Consider the following 15,812-nt stretch of genomic DNA (forward strand, 5'->3'; position numbering starts at 1 on the left):
CAAATTTCTGATAAATATACTTACTGCATAGAAAAAACCTTTATTATCATGGGTCCAGGCAATCGAAGAAAATTTAACCTTTTCTAGTAATTCAGGATAATCCTCACCTGAAGAAACATTTCTTACCTTCAAAAAAGTGAAGGAAAATTTAATAGTGTATTGCTTCTAACTTCAAAATTAATCTAAAATTTTTATCTGGTTATCAGTGAATCATGCGCTTCAATGTTATATTTGAAATAACTTTGCATCTGTAGAATTTCTGGAGACATACTCCAATTAATAAGGAGTCTGGGTAAGAATTCTACAGAAAGCACAGGTTTCAATATAGCCAAGAACACATTTAAATATTAGAATTGCAAGTGAGTAAAAATATACTACCATTTAAATTTTATTGAATTAGTTCAGCTCAGACTGCAACAGAAAAAAAAAATAATAAAAATAAAAAAACTAATCCAAAGTAAAGGGTGGCTATAATTAAACTGTCACTTCAAAGGTAGACGCAAAATGGTTAATCCCACACTAAGATGAATGGACAATATTCTAAGCAATGCGGAGAGGAGCAATATGAAAGGAAAGAAAAAAATCCGTAATATACCACAAAGGGAAAGGGGAGCGAATGGCACTGTATACCAGAATTATGATAAATTTTTTATGCTAACATATCTGTAGAAGAGTTTTAAGAACAGCCGATGACAGAATGGATGTGAAAACTTGCCATGAGCTCGTACTGAAGGATTATGCTTTGTTGTTTAAGCCCAACAAACATTACCAAAACAACAGCAGTTCCCTGGCTGTTCTTCACGAATAACAGAAAAGCTTCAGATGTGGGCTTCTGATGCAAAATAGTATATGCAACATAATATAAAATTTTGAGAAGGTGGGGCACCTGCATACCATGAGGATTTGTCTGTATACCATGATAGAGGAAGGCAACCAGTTTCTGACATGTGTTGATGAACTTCAGTATCAACGTTGGAGAGCATAGCAGCCAATTCACTTTTCTATTGTTATGTGACAAAGCAATTTTCTATATGACTAAACATGTCGCAAACTGTTCACAAGGTGTGCAAATATTACTTCCATAAACTGAACCTGGTACAGCAGCTGATTCCAAGTGATCCTGAAAAATGTTCAGATTTTTCTACAGGTTCTGGCTAGAAATGGATAATAATTCACCATGAAACATTCTTGGGTCAATGAGGTGCACTTTCAAGTGAATGTTAACATCAACAACAAGAACCATCAGATACAAGAAATATCACACCTGTGGGCTATTACAATGAAATTCCATTGCATGCATGCACACATGCATCATGTGTATAGCACTCAGTATGAAAATACACTTCACTCACTGCTTTATTCCCAACCTTCAAGCTAGAGGGTGACTGGACATAGTGGTTTCATGCTGGATGGAGGAACCATTGTATATTGTTTGCTCAGTGACACAACTGCTTTATAATATATTCCCAAAGACTGCATAACTTCCACTTTTTTTATAATAGCTTGGTCACCTTGTTCATATAATCTCAATCATGATACAAATGGTATTTCTGCTATTATTTTATTTAGTTGTGAAATTATTTGAAGGACAAAGTGCAGTGAGGCAAACTGAAATTTGTTGGATGTAAAAAGAGTATAACAGAGCAGATTGCATTGATTTAATTTGATTTTTATAATGGTACATTGGCAACTTAGGCCATAATGCACTTGACAGGTAGGGAACATACAAATTATGTTACCAGTGACACATGACAATGTAATACTATAATTCCAGAATATTGTTCACATAGTGAACATCACATTTAGAAGTTTTATTTATTTATTATTATTATTTTTTTTTTGAAAACCCCAAACACGAGAGGTATTAGAACCTATAGTACTTAGTACCGTGCTTGGGTTGGAGGTTGAGAAGGCAAAAGAATATATTTGTTGACATTAGACTTGAATTTCTGTAGATTGTAATTTTCAGGAAATACATATGAAGGAAGGTTGTTCCATAAAATGGCAGTTGAATGAATAAACAAGGAAGGTGAAAAGTTGGTTCTGTGAGTTTGAAGTTGGACAGTAAATGGATGTTGGCTGGTGGCAGCATGTGTTCGGACTGTTTTGAAAGAGAAAGCGGGAATTATAGAAGCCAATTCAGAAGAACAGTGCCCATGGAAGTATCTGTAGAAAAGGCATGCAGCAGAAACAGTATATCTATGAGACAGCAAGTGGAGAGACTCTGTTAGAGATGAATCATTAATTAACCTAAATGCCCTCTTCTGAATGGAATCTAGAAGCCCGAGAGAGGTTTTGGGGACACCACCCCCATGTGGGAACAATATTCCATGGTAGAGCGGATTTGCGATTTGTACAGAGTGAACAGCTGTTTGGAAGAAAGGTAACTCCAAGAGCAAAAGAGAAAACCAAGATTTTTAGATGCAGAGGAAGCAATATTTGTAATGTGCTTGTGTCAAGAGAGATTAGAAGTCAGGGTAATCACCAAAAGAGATATATCATTTTGCCTAGCAATCAGAGTGTTACCAAAGATAAGCATAGGAGCAGAAGAATCCTTTTTGCGAGATATAAGACAAGACGGAGTTTTAGAAGGATTGAAATCAACTAAGTTGTCTTTGCTCCACTGGAGGATTACCTGGAGACCGGCATTTAGGGAATTGGTAGCGGATATTCGAGAAGTTGAAGCTGACTGAGCAGGGCAAGGTTTCTCAAAATGGAAAGTGGAATGCAATGTGCTATCATTGGTAAAACTATGGATAGGAGGATTTCCAGTCAATGGAAGGTCATTAATATACAAGAGGAAAAGAGTGGGGGAAAGTACTGAACCTTGGGGGTACGCCAGCATTAGTGGAGAAGTTAGAAGAGAGAGAGAGCCATCTACCATCACCCTCAGTGAGCGATCAGAGAGAAAACTGGATAACCAATTACAAAAAACAGTTGGCAAACCATAAGATGGAAGCTTGTTTAGAAGACCTTTAATGCCAAATTCTATCAAAAGCCTTTCAGATGTCAAGAGCAACTGCTTATGTTTCACCAAACCTTTACATTGAATTTGTCCATAAATGGGTAACATAAGCCAAAATATCACCAGTAGATCAACACTGATGGAATCCATACTGGTGATCGTTGATCAGATGGAAGGTTTCTAGGTAGTTTTAAGAGTTGGCAGTTAATTGATTTCTCCATTACTTTAGAATGGGTAGAAGTAATTGTAATGGGACGATAATTGGATGGGAGGGATTTGTCACCCTTTTTAGGAACTGGCTGGATATGAGTAAATTTCCAAGCAGAAGGAAGAATTATGATCATTAATGTGTAATGCGGGGACCATTCATGATCTGTATAGACCTAGTACATAGCATTTGTTATTATACAAATGTACAGTGCCATTTCTTCCTCTAGCAGAATGTTACAGAGCATTCCATTAAACCTTTCAGTCATAAATTGACCAGTTATTATCCATTCTTGCTTTCTGCTCTGTGTGATCAGCCATTTTCTATCTGAGCAGTGCTATTTACTTACAACACACTGTACATAAGGTTTCGATTAATCAGAAATTCAAATATAAAAGTCAACACATTTTCCCAAAAACTAAGTACCCAGGACACCAAGTACCAAAGCAGGCACCATCAAGCTTTATTTGGAAATAATCATAAAAATAAATTGTAAGCACACAAGACAAAAAAATAGTTCTTGCCTGTACAAAAGGTGTGTTATATAAAGGAGGGAGGAAGGCAGAGAGGAAGGGAGGTACAATTTTGGGTACAAGCTTCATAAAATATTTCTAAGGAGTTCCTAAATAGGGGTATGTAACACCCCTATATTGGGAATTCTTTAGACACAGTAACTAATGTAATATATAAATTTTATATATTACATCAGTTACTTGACATTAAACTGGTCAAAAAAAATTATAAATATTATTTATAGCACTCAAGGAACTGTGAAGCTACACTTAACACCTGGAAGCTCATTTGAGGAGGCAACTTGGCTTTAGAAAGCATCACATCTTAGGCCACATTACTATGCCTGCACAAAAGGTGTGTTCATTTGCTAATTTGCATGCAGTTATTGTTATTATTTAAATAGTACACTAGAATCTAAGGCCACACTGCATGCGTGTATTACATCTGCTGAAAAAAAGAGCAATTAGGTTAAATACATCCCCCACACACAAACAAACAAACTGACTCAACTCTCTGTTGTTCAGATGTTCTGCTGAGTATTTTCTACATATTTCTATGGGTATTGTTCCTATAAATCCATATATCTTTAATTCCACTGATTTTGTCTAATCAACTAAAATGTAAAAGGCAAAGTATCCATTTACAGTTAAACTCCAAATTCACAAAGCTAATTCTTCCTCCTCTTCATTCATTCCCTCTGTTTTCATTCTTTGAACAGCCTTTCTCCATATTAATTCTAAAAATTGCAACTTGCACAACTAGAATACTACAAGTTTTAATAATATTTGGTGTTAAAGATTTTAATTAAAAAATCTCTCTCTCTCTCTCTCACACACACACAACCTCATAAGATGCATGTAGTTTCAACTGTACTATGCAATGCAAATATGTATATATTATGTATGCTTTAACATAAAAAAAATTACTAAAGAAAAAAAAACTTATGTACAGTATACTTTTAAATTACACACTTTAATCTTAATCCAGTCTGAGCCACTTTCACTAAGGCCATAGGCAAAATATTCTCCATCCTCTGAAAAAGCAGTGATACTTAAAGACACAGTACCATCCTTAGAAAGTTCATTAGGATCAAGGAATACACGAGGTTCACCATTTAAACTATCTTGAATGTATAAGACACTGAAATAAAAAATAAATAAATAAACTGTTAATTTAATATATAAACAGGTATATTTAAAATTCTAGAATTAAATGTTAATTGTATTATGGAAAAAAACTTGAAATGTAAACTGTGTTTCTTAGAGGGAGGGATAAAAAAAATAACAATTCCATCTTCAGAACTTGTTAAATATAAATAATTATATCACACACACACACACACACACACACTTGAATGCTTTCTGTTCTCGACAGTGTAACTTGCAGTGCTTTTCAAAAATTTGAAAAGCAAGGTAATTTTTTTTCCACACTGTCTATTATATGTGTATAAACATCTTTGAGTAGGGTCAAAATAAATTATTTTAAGAGTTGTTGCCAATATCAACTCAATAAATGATTTAAAAGTCTCACACATCCTACAAGGGCAGTATATGCTGTGAAGACTGCTGACAATGAAAATCAGACAAGCACCTTAACCTGAATTTGTCACTAAGCAGGAATTTAGACAGTTCAACAAAGAGATCATTAAGAGATGAAAAACAAGTAATTGGCCACAATAAAAAAGGAGACAAGATGAGTTGAGGGGAAATACTTTCAGAGCTAAAGATACTGAAGAAGCTTCTCCATTATCCCTAGAGTTCTGTTTACAATATAACAGGGATAATGGAGAAGGAAAATAAGCACACAGACAGTAAACAGTACAGAAGAATTTTTAAAAACAGCCATAGATGACCCAGATGTTACAGCTGTAGTGCATTTGGCATTTTGCTAGATTGTTGGAGAGGCAAACAAATACTACTCCCCTACACTGTTATACCTTGCATCACTCTGACCACCATGCACTTCTAAGATAACTAAAATATGCATCCATGAAACCAATTTTACTAGAACTAGTAGTATACCACACATAAATATAGTAGGAAAAAATTCAATAGGTGGTTGAAGATCATTTATTAGCAGCTGCTTGCTCTCATTCCAATATACCTTTCACCCACCACATAATTCGTGACTAGGTACTGACTGTTTATGTAAACAGTGTGTTTCTTAGAAAGAGTGGAACCATAACATGAATGTTTCATGGAATAGCTAGTGAATGACCTTGATCCTCCTATGTAAATTCTCGATACTATAGTGGAGTGCTCAAACAGAAACTGCTAGGCAAGTGTCAGAAACACAACAAATAGAAACCAGTGCTTTCCTCCATATCAAGGATATTCAGAGACTAACTATATCACAGACATGTTCAATTGATGATTAAGGCCTGGAACATGCAATTTCTGCATCTAATGGGAATTTGCTACCAAGATCCCCAAATTTATTGGGGATCTTGGTATTAACTCCATCTGCCTTTTCTCTACAGAATTTCATTAGAGTTAATGTATACCAACCTGTTACTGCTTACAATGCAGGAACTGAAGGATCAAATGCCAACTCTGTTACACGCAGGAAGAATGTTGATGATTAAGCTTCAACACCAGCCAGAAGATAAATAAATTCAATACTGTAACTAAAAACACTTTATTTAAAATAAGTATAAAATATATATATATTTACAATAAAAATATAAATAACACTGATAAAATATACTAAAAATAGAAATTAAAAGCGATAAAATTTTCTGTAGCTTTCGGAGGCAGCAGTCTCCTTCCTCAGCAGCATATGTCTACTGTGCGGCACATCCTTAAATAGCAGATCCACGGCACACATCACGTGGTTCCATGGTTGGAATTTTCCATTTGCGCACCGGGACCGGAAATGGCTCGGGAGCACACTAGCCGAAACCGTTCATCACATTCCAAGAATGATGGTTTCCAGGAGGGAGTGTAGACGTGCACCCCTATCCCTATTAATAGTATTGCTAGCTGCCCCAATACATAAGCTCTCAAGCCATTTACGGTTCCAGAACCCTTGTGCATCTGTGATGACAGCATCCTCCGGGGAAATGTGATGTTGTTTCTCCCAGAAATGTTCTGCAACAGCAGACTTCCCATAATTTGCGGACTTTATTGCGTTTACATGCTCAGGTTGTCTACAACCCCCTCCTGGAAACCGTCGTTCTGGGACGTGATGAACGGTTTCAGCTAGTGTGCTCCCGATCCATTTCCGGTCCCTGTGCGCAAATGGAAAATTCCAACCATGGAACCACGTGATGTGTGCCGTGGATCTGCTATTTAAGGATGTGCTGCACAGTAGACATATGCTGCTGAGGAAGGAGACTGCTGCCTCCGAAAGCTACAGCAAATTTTATCGCTTTTATTTTCTATTTTCAGTATATTTTATCAGTGTTATTTATATTTTTATTGTAAATATATATCTATTTTATACTTATTTTAAATAAAGTGTTTTTAGTTACAGTATTGAATTTATTTATCTTCTGGCTGGTGTGAAGTTTAATCATCAACATGAATTGTCCCAGCCTTTTAGGCCTATTTAGAGACACAGGTTAGTTAATTAGTTATTTGGTTTTTAGGAGTATTAGCAACTAAAGCCATATTGCTCCGGGAATATGCGGTGGTCATTCCCTGACCTTTCCGTATCCTCCGTATTTGGTGGTGACAGGCTCGAATCCTGGTCTAATCAAGAAGCATGTGCTATGCACTGCTGCTCCTTCCCACCTGGCTACGGAGGTGCCTAGAGACACAGGAAGAAGTTGACTATTGATTCGGCATGTGCTAAATAACATGAGGTGCCCAAATAGATTGCAAAAAAAAAAAAAAACTGAGTTTTGGAATCACTTACATACTATATCTTTCAAATTAAATGTGGTTATTGTACTACAAGTTTTTTTTAAGTTGCCTGCAACATTATGAAAGAAGACTGCATATACTGCTTCTTCCATTAAAGTATCTCTCATTTACCACAGTGTTTATGAATTCTTCTTAGACCAACAAACAGTTATCTAAGAAGAACCTGTAAACACTATGTTTTCAGATTCAAGTTACATAATGTTTACGAATTCAAATTATATAAATAGCTATGCATCACTTTTATGGATTTATCTTTGTGGCATCCAAAATAAAAATAAAAAAATTTTAATTTAAGCAATAAATATGATCCGAGTCAGCACATCAAGATTTAAAAAAAAAAAATAAATAAATAAAATTTAAATATATTTTTCGTGAAAAATGTGAACTTTTTAAATGGAACAAATAAGGGCAATTGGGGGGGAACTAAAAAAAAGTAGCTGTCAGGGCAGTTAAAGCGTCTAAAATCAGGATCAGACTGGACCTGGAAGACAAAGAAAAATCTTGGGTAGGGAGGGAGGAGGAGGGTTATCCTTCCGTGGGGTATCACTATAGATCTGTGCAACTAACTTACAGATCAAAACAAAAATACTTTTATTTTGCTGGAGGGCTTTGCCAGTCAAGCCATTCCTAAAATATTGAACATATCTTAAAAAAAATTTATATTTACCTTTGGTTCTGGAGTCCTGTATTCATGTAGTAAAAATAATGTGATCCACGTTTAAATGGACAACCATATTTTGGATAATTCCACAGGTCAGTAAGCCTATATATATCAAAATTTAAAACATATTTATTAATTTAAGGAACAAAATTTAGCTAAATTTCAAAGATGCCTTATATATTAGCTATATAAAGATTTAATTTTTTTATTTATTTATTTATTTTTTTTTTTTTTATGAGAACCCCAAACACGAGAGGTATTAAACCTATAGTACTTAGTACTGTGCTTGGGTTGGAGGTTGAGAAGACGAAAGAAGATATTTGTTGATATTGGACTTGAACTTCTGTAGATTGTAATTTTCAGGAAATACGTATGAAGGAAGGTTGTTCCAGAAAACGGCAGTTGAATGAATAAATGAGGAAGATGAAAAGTTGGTTCTGTGGGTTTGAAGTTGGACAGTAAATGGATGTTGGCTGGTGGCGGCACGTGTTCGGACTGTTTTGAAAGAGAGAGCGGGAATTATAGAAGCCAATTCAGAAGAACAGTGCCCATGGAAGTATCTGTAGAAGAGGCATGCAGCAGAAACAGTGCGTCTATGAGACAGCGAGTGGAGAGACTCTGTTAGAGATGAATCATTAATTAACCGAACTGCCCTCTTCTGAATGGAATCAAGAAGCCTGAGAGAGGTTTTGGGGGCACCACCCCAGATGTGGGAACAATATTCCATGGCAGGGCGGATTTGCGATTTATACAGAGTGAGCAGCTGTTTGGGAGAAAAGTAACGCCGAGAGCGAAAGAGAAAACCAAGTTTTTTAGATGCAGAGGAAGCAATATTTGTAATGTGCTTGTGCCAAGAGAGATTAGAAGTCAGGGTAATCCCCAAAAGAGATATATCATTTTGCCTAGAAATCGGAGTGTCACTAAAGATAAGCATAGGAGCAGAAGAATCCTTTTTGCGAGATATAAGACAAGATTGAGTTTTAGAAGGGTTGAAATCAACTAAGTTGTCTTTGCCCCACTGGAGAATTACCTGAAGATCGGCATTTAAGGAATTGGCAGCAGATTTTCGAGAACTTAAAGCTGATTGAGCTGGACAAGGTTTCTCAAAATGGAAAGTTGAATGCAATGTGCTATCATCGGCAAAACTATTGATAGGATTTCCAGTCAATGGAAGAAGGTCATTGATATACAAGAGGAAAAGAGTGGGGGAAAGAACTGAACCTTGGGGGACACCGGCATTAGTGGAGAAGTTAGAAGACAGAGAGCCATCTACCATCACCCTCAGTGAGCGATCAGAGAGAAAACTGGATAACCAATTACTAAAAACAGTTGGCAAACCATAAGATGGAAGCTTGTTTAGAAGACCTTTATGCCAAACACGATCAAAAGCCTTTGAGATGTCAAGAGCAACTACTTGTGTTTCACCGAATCTTTCCATTGAATTAGTCCATAAATGGGTAACATAAGCCAGAATATCACCAGTGGATCGACACTGACGGAATCCATACTGGCGATCGTTGATCAGACGGAAAGTTTCTAGGTAGTTTAAGAGTTGGCGGTTAATTGATTTCTCCATTACTTTAGAAAGAGTAGAAGTAATTGCAATGGGACGATAATTGGATGGGAGGGATTTGTCACCCTTTTTAGGAACTGGCTGGATATGAGCAAATTTCCAAGCAGAAGGAAAAACACCTTTGGAATAAGAAAGTGAAAAAAGGCGGCAAAGAATAGGAGTAAGTTCAGGAGCACAGGTTTTGAGAACAAGTGGAGAAATACCATCAGGACCTGGAGCTTTCTTAGCATCAAGATTCATCAAAATCCTTCTGATATCCTTTTGACGGAAGACCACAGGAGGCATTGAATGGAGCGTGTTAGGAATGGTGGGAGGTGTTTTACCAAGATCATTAATACATGAGCTCAAAGAAAAATGGGATGCTAGCAGGTCAGCTTTATCCTTGGCTGAAGTGACAACAGAACCATCTGGTTTGGACAGAGGTGGGAGCAGAGATGGGCAAAAGTTGCGGCCAATAGCTTTGGCAAGAGACCAGAATGCTCGGCTACCGTTAGGGCAAGAAGCAAGTTTTCTACTCTTAGCCTGTTCAAACTCTAGTTTGGACTGATTAATAACTGCTTTACAATTGTTGCGAGCTTTGGTGTAGGCAGAAAATGAAACTGAAGAATTAGAACCAAGCCAATTACGATATGCAACGTTCTTCTCTTGGACAGCCTTAGCACATTTATTGGAAAACCAAGGTTTAGATAAAGGACGAGATTTTAAAGTGGAGTGTGGGATAAAGGATTCCATTCCTGCAAGAATAATTTCACTGACAATTTGCTCAGACACGATCTGAGCAAACGTTGACATCAGAAGTTTTGAAACAGTAATCAGACCAAGGAAAAGAAGAAAAGAAGTCTCGCAGGTCATCCCATTTTGCATTCTTGTAATGCCAAACAATACGAGGTTGGGAATAGCCATGAGATAAAGGTTCCATTGGAGAAGAGGCAATCACCAAGTTGTGATCTGAAGTGCCTAAAGGACCTCTCACTTCAACCTTGTACTTAGAAGGGTTGTTTGTGAGAAAAAGATCAAGCGTATTGGCTGTATGATTAGGATTGTCCGGTATTCTTGTAGGTAAAGGAACAATCTGTGCTAGGTCATTAGTAATTGCAAAAGCCTCAGCATCTTTGAGGTCCTTGAGGTTGTCACAGACATTCTCTCAGATATGCCAGACAAGCTGTTCTTGCTACCTGGGAGTCTAAAACGCTGATGGAACTGATATTCGGGTGACACTTAAGTCAAGTGGACCCAATTTCGGTGAAGTCCGGACGGTCTATGACAGCCAAATCCTCTGCTTGCACCTTCACGATGGTGGGACTGTTAGTAATCCTGGGTATAACCTCCATGCACAAGTACATGGTGGGTGACCACCCAGGTGTGAACCAACGTAAGCAGGGGTCGAGGTGTGGCGCCCACACCACATGGAGGAACGCCGCCCCTCTATGTTACCAGGCAGTACTAGGTGGTAGATGACTCTCATCAACCGGTGAAATACCACCACTTTGCTTATTGGAGGCTTGAAGTGGTGGAACCCATGTTTAGTCTCTAGAGCCAAGTTCCGGCCAACCCTTCCCTATCTCTTCCATCATGCAGTATGATTGATGTTTTTTGAGGTTATGATGAATGTCGTGGCGAGATCCAATATTCCTTACATTTCGAGGGTACAGCTCTAAAACGGTGTTCGCAGGCCGGCCGCTAGATAGTACACCGGACCAAACCTATTGGTAACTCTCTAGGAGGCTTCCGGATCAGCTAGTGTATAATCTTGCTACCTCTACTCTGCCAGATAGTGACTGGAGGGAGTCCGAGTAGTGTGTATGCGGGGAGCATTGTCGAGGCCACGTTATGTCAAGGATCTGGGTATATTCTTATCACATGTACGCCATATCCAAAAATTTCATTACTTCATACAGCATGTCCCACCCACTTTTTCTTACCATTGAATACACCATGAATTGTCAAAATAATAGAGCAAGCTTATCTGCGAAAAGATCTAAACCTCCCAAGGACTTCCTAATTCATTTCACAAATATACGTGGTCTCAATTCCAATCTCAACGATGTCCATTTCCACTTGCAGTCTTCTAAACCCCATGTACTTTTTCTGACTGAATCTCAGTTATCAGTTGATTCAACTACTTCTCATCTCAGATGTCCAAATTATTTGCTGTATGATTCCTTTCGCCTCAAAGGTGGTACTTGTGCATATGTCCGTTCTGATATTCCCTGTCAGAGACTTGGCAATTTGGAATCTCCTCTCTTTGATCTTCTCTGGCTTAAAATCTCTCTACCTCATTGTGTCAAATTCATCTGTTGTCTCTACCGTTCTCCCAACTCCACTAATCACTTGGAGCTCTTTGACTTCCTCTCTTTGCAACTTGACTTTCTCCAGTCCAACTTTCCTAACAGTGAGGTAATTTTCCTTGGTGATTTTAACGTTCACAACTCCAGCTGGCTTCCATTTTCTACTCACACCGACCCAGCAGGTCGAGATGCTGAGGCTTTTGCAATTACTAATGACCTAGCACAGATTGTTCATTTACCTACAAGAATACCGGACAATCCTAATCATACAGCCAATACGCTTGATCTTTTTCTCACAAACAACCCTTCTAAGTACAAGGTCGAAGTGAGAGGTCCTTTAGGCACTTCAGATCACAACTTGGTGATTGTCTCTTCTCCAATGGAACCTTTATCTCATGGCTATTCCCAACCTCGTATTGTTTGGCATTACAAGAATGCAAAATGGGATGACCTGCGAGACTTCTTTTCTTCTTTTCCTTGGTCTGATTACTGTTTCAAAACTTCTGATGTCAACGTTTGCTCAGATCGTGTCAGTGAAATTATTCTTGCAGGAATGGAATCCTTTATCCCACACTCCACTTTAAAATCTCGTCCTTTATCTAAACCTTGGTTTTCCAATAAATGTGCTAAGGCTGTCCAAGAGAAGAATGTTGCATATCGTAATTGGCTTGTTTCTAATTCTTCAGTTTCATTTTCTGCCTACACCAAAGCTCGCAACAATTGTAAAGCAGTTATTAATCAATCCAAACTAGAGTTTGAACAGGCTAAGAGTAGAAAACTTGCTTCTTGCCCTAATGGTAGCCGAGCATTCTGGTCTCTTGCCAAAGCTATTGGCCGCAACTTTTGCCCATCTCTGCTCGCACCTCTGTCCAAACCAGATGGTTCTGTTGTCACTTCAGCCAAGGATAAAGCTGACCTGCTAGCATCCCATTTTTCTTCCAGCTCATGTATTAATGATCTTGGTAAAACACCTCCCGCCATTCCCAACACGCTCCATTCAATGCCTCCTGTGGTCTTCCGTCAAAAGGATATCAGAAGAATTTTGATGAATCTTGATGCTAAGAAAGCTCCAGGTCCTGATGGTATTTCTCCACTTGTTCTGAAAACCTGTGCTCCTGAACTTACTCCTATTCTTTGCCGCCTTTTTTCACTTTCTTATTCCAAAGGTGTTTTTCCTTCTGCTTGGAAATTTACTCATATCCAGCCAGTTCCTAAAAAGGGTGACAAATCCCTCCCATCCAATTATCGTCCCATTGCAATTACTTCTACTCTTTCTAAAGTAATGGAGAAATCAATTAACCGCCAACTCTTAAACTACCTAGAAACCTTCCGTCTGATCAACGATCGCCAGTATGGATTCCGTCAGTGTCGATCCACTGGTGATATTCTGGCTTATGTTACCCATTTATGGACTAATTCAATGGAAAGGTTCGGTGAAACACAAGTAGTTGCTCTTGACATCTCAAAGGCTTTTGATCGTGTTTGGCATAAAGGTCTTCTAAACAAGCTTCCATCTTATGGTTTGCCAACTGTTTTTAGTAATTGGTTATCCAGTTTTCTCTCTGATCGCTCACTGAGGGTGATGGTAGATGGCTCTCTGTCTTCTAACTTCTCCACTAATGCCGGTGTCCCCCAAGGTTCAGTTCTTTCCCCCACTCTTTTCCTCTTGTATATCAATGACCTTCTTCCATTGACTGGAAATCCTATCCATAGTTTTGCCGATGATAGCACATTGCATTCAACTTTCCATTTTGAGAAACCTTGTCCTGCTCAATCAGCTTCAAGTTCTCGAAAATCTGCTGCCAATTCCTTAAATTCCGATCTTCAGGTAATTCTCCAGTGGGGCAAAGACAACTTAGTTGATTTCAACCCTTCTAAAACTCAGTCTTGTCTTATATCTCGCAAAAAGGATTCTTCTGCTCCTATGCTTATCTTTAGTGACACTCCGATTTCTAGGCAAAATGATATATCTCTTTTGGGGATTACCCTGACTTCTAATCTCTCTTGGCACAAGCACATTACAAATATTGCTTCCTCTGCATCTAAAAAACTTGGTTTTCTCTTTCGCTCTCGGCGTTACTTTTCTTCCAAACAGCTGCTCACTCTGTATAAATCGCAAATCCGCCCTGCCATGGAATATTGTTCCCACATCTGGGGTGGTGCCCCCAAAACCTCTCTCAGGCTTCTTGATTCCATTCAGAAGAGGGCAGTTAGGTTAATTAATGATTCATCTCTAACAGAGTCTCTCCACTCGCTTTCTCATAGACGTACTGTGTCTGCTGCATGCCTCTTCTACAGATACTTCCACGGGCACTGTTCTTCTGAATTGGCTTCTATAATTCCCGCTCTCTCTTTCAAAACAGTCCGAACACGTGCCGCCACCAGCCAACATCCATTTACTGTCCAACTTCAAACCCACAGAACCAACTTTTCATCTTCCTCATTTATTCATTCAACTGCCGTTTTCTGGAACAACCTCCCTTCATACGTATTTCCTGAAAATTACAATCTACAGAAGTTCAAGTCCAATGTCAACAAATATCTTCTTTCGTCGTCTCAACCTCCAACCCAAGCACGGTACTAAGTACTATAGGTTCTAATACCTCTCGTGTTTGGGGTTCTCATAAAAAAAAAAAAAAAAAAAAATCTCGACCTGCTGGGTCGGTGTGACTAGAAAACGGAAGCTAGCTGGAGTTGTGAACGTTAAAATCACCAAGGAAAATTACCTCACTGTTAGGAAAGTTGGACTGGAGAAAGTCAAGTTGGAAAGAGAGGAAGTCAAAGAGCTCCAAGTGATTAGTGGAGTTGGGAGAACGGTAGAGACAACAGATGAATTTTACACAATGAGGTAGAGAGATTTTAAGCCAGAGAAGATCAAAGAGAGGAGATTCCAAATTGCCAAGTCTCTGACAGGGAATATCAGAACGGACATATGCACAAGTACCACCTTTGAGGCGAAAGGAATCATACAGCAAATAATTTGGACATCTGAGATGAGCAGTAGTTGAATCAACTGATAACTGAGATTCAGTCAGAAAAAGTACATGGGGTTTGGAAGACTGCAAGTGGAAATGGACATCGTTGAGATTAGAATTGAGACCACGTATATTTGTGAAATGAATTAGGAAGTCCTTGGGAGGTTTAGATCTTTTCGCAGATAAGCTTGCTCTATTATTTTGACAATTCATGGTGTATTCAATAGTAAGAAAAAGTGGGTGGGACATGCTGTATGAAGTAATGAAATTTTTGGATATGGCGTACATGTGGTAAGAATATACCCAGATCCTTGACATAACGTGGCCTCGACAATGCTCCCCGCATACACACTACTCGGACTCCCTCCAGTCACTATCTGGCAGAGTAGAGGTAGCAAGATTATACACTAGCTGATCCGGAAGCTTCCTAGAGAGTTACCAATAGGTTCAGTCCGGTGTACTAACTAGCGGCCGGCCTGCGAACACCGTTTTAGAGCTGTACCCTCGAAATGTAAGGAATATTGGATCTCGCCACGACATTCATCATAACCTCAAAAATCATCAATCATACTGCATGATGGAAGAGATAGGGAAGAGTTGGCCGGAACTTAGCTCTAGAGACTAAACATGGGTTCCACCACTTCAAGCCTCCAATAAGCAAAGTGGTGGTATTTCACCGGTTGATGAGAGTCATCTACCACCTAGTACTGCCTGGTAACATAGAGGGGCGGCGTTCCTCCATGTGGTGTGGGCGCCACACCTC

General features: G+C 38.6%; 1 protein-coding gene across 1 annotated transcript in view; it reads right to left on the bottom strand.

Annotated features, from left to right (window-relative positions):
- The window catches only part of LOC150079662 (prolyl endopeptidase-like), a 128,966-nt gene that overhangs the window by 88,913 nt on the left and 24,241 nt on the right, over window positions 1–15,812 (bottom strand). The window contains 3 exon segments of the mRNA XM_090383385.1: window positions 25–126; window positions 4,658–4,826; window positions 8,220–8,315. Coding sequence (XP_090239511.1) covers window positions 25–126; window positions 4,658–4,826; window positions 8,220–8,315 — 367 coding nt within the window.

This window comes from Mastigoproctus giganteus, chromosome 10, assembly GCF_048544385.1.
Source record: "Mastigoproctus giganteus isolate SK-2022 chromosome 10, ASM4854438v1, whole genome shotgun sequence".
Taxonomy (NCBI): Eukaryota; Metazoa; Arthropoda; class Arachnida; order Uropygi; family Thelyphonidae; genus Mastigoproctus; species Mastigoproctus giganteus.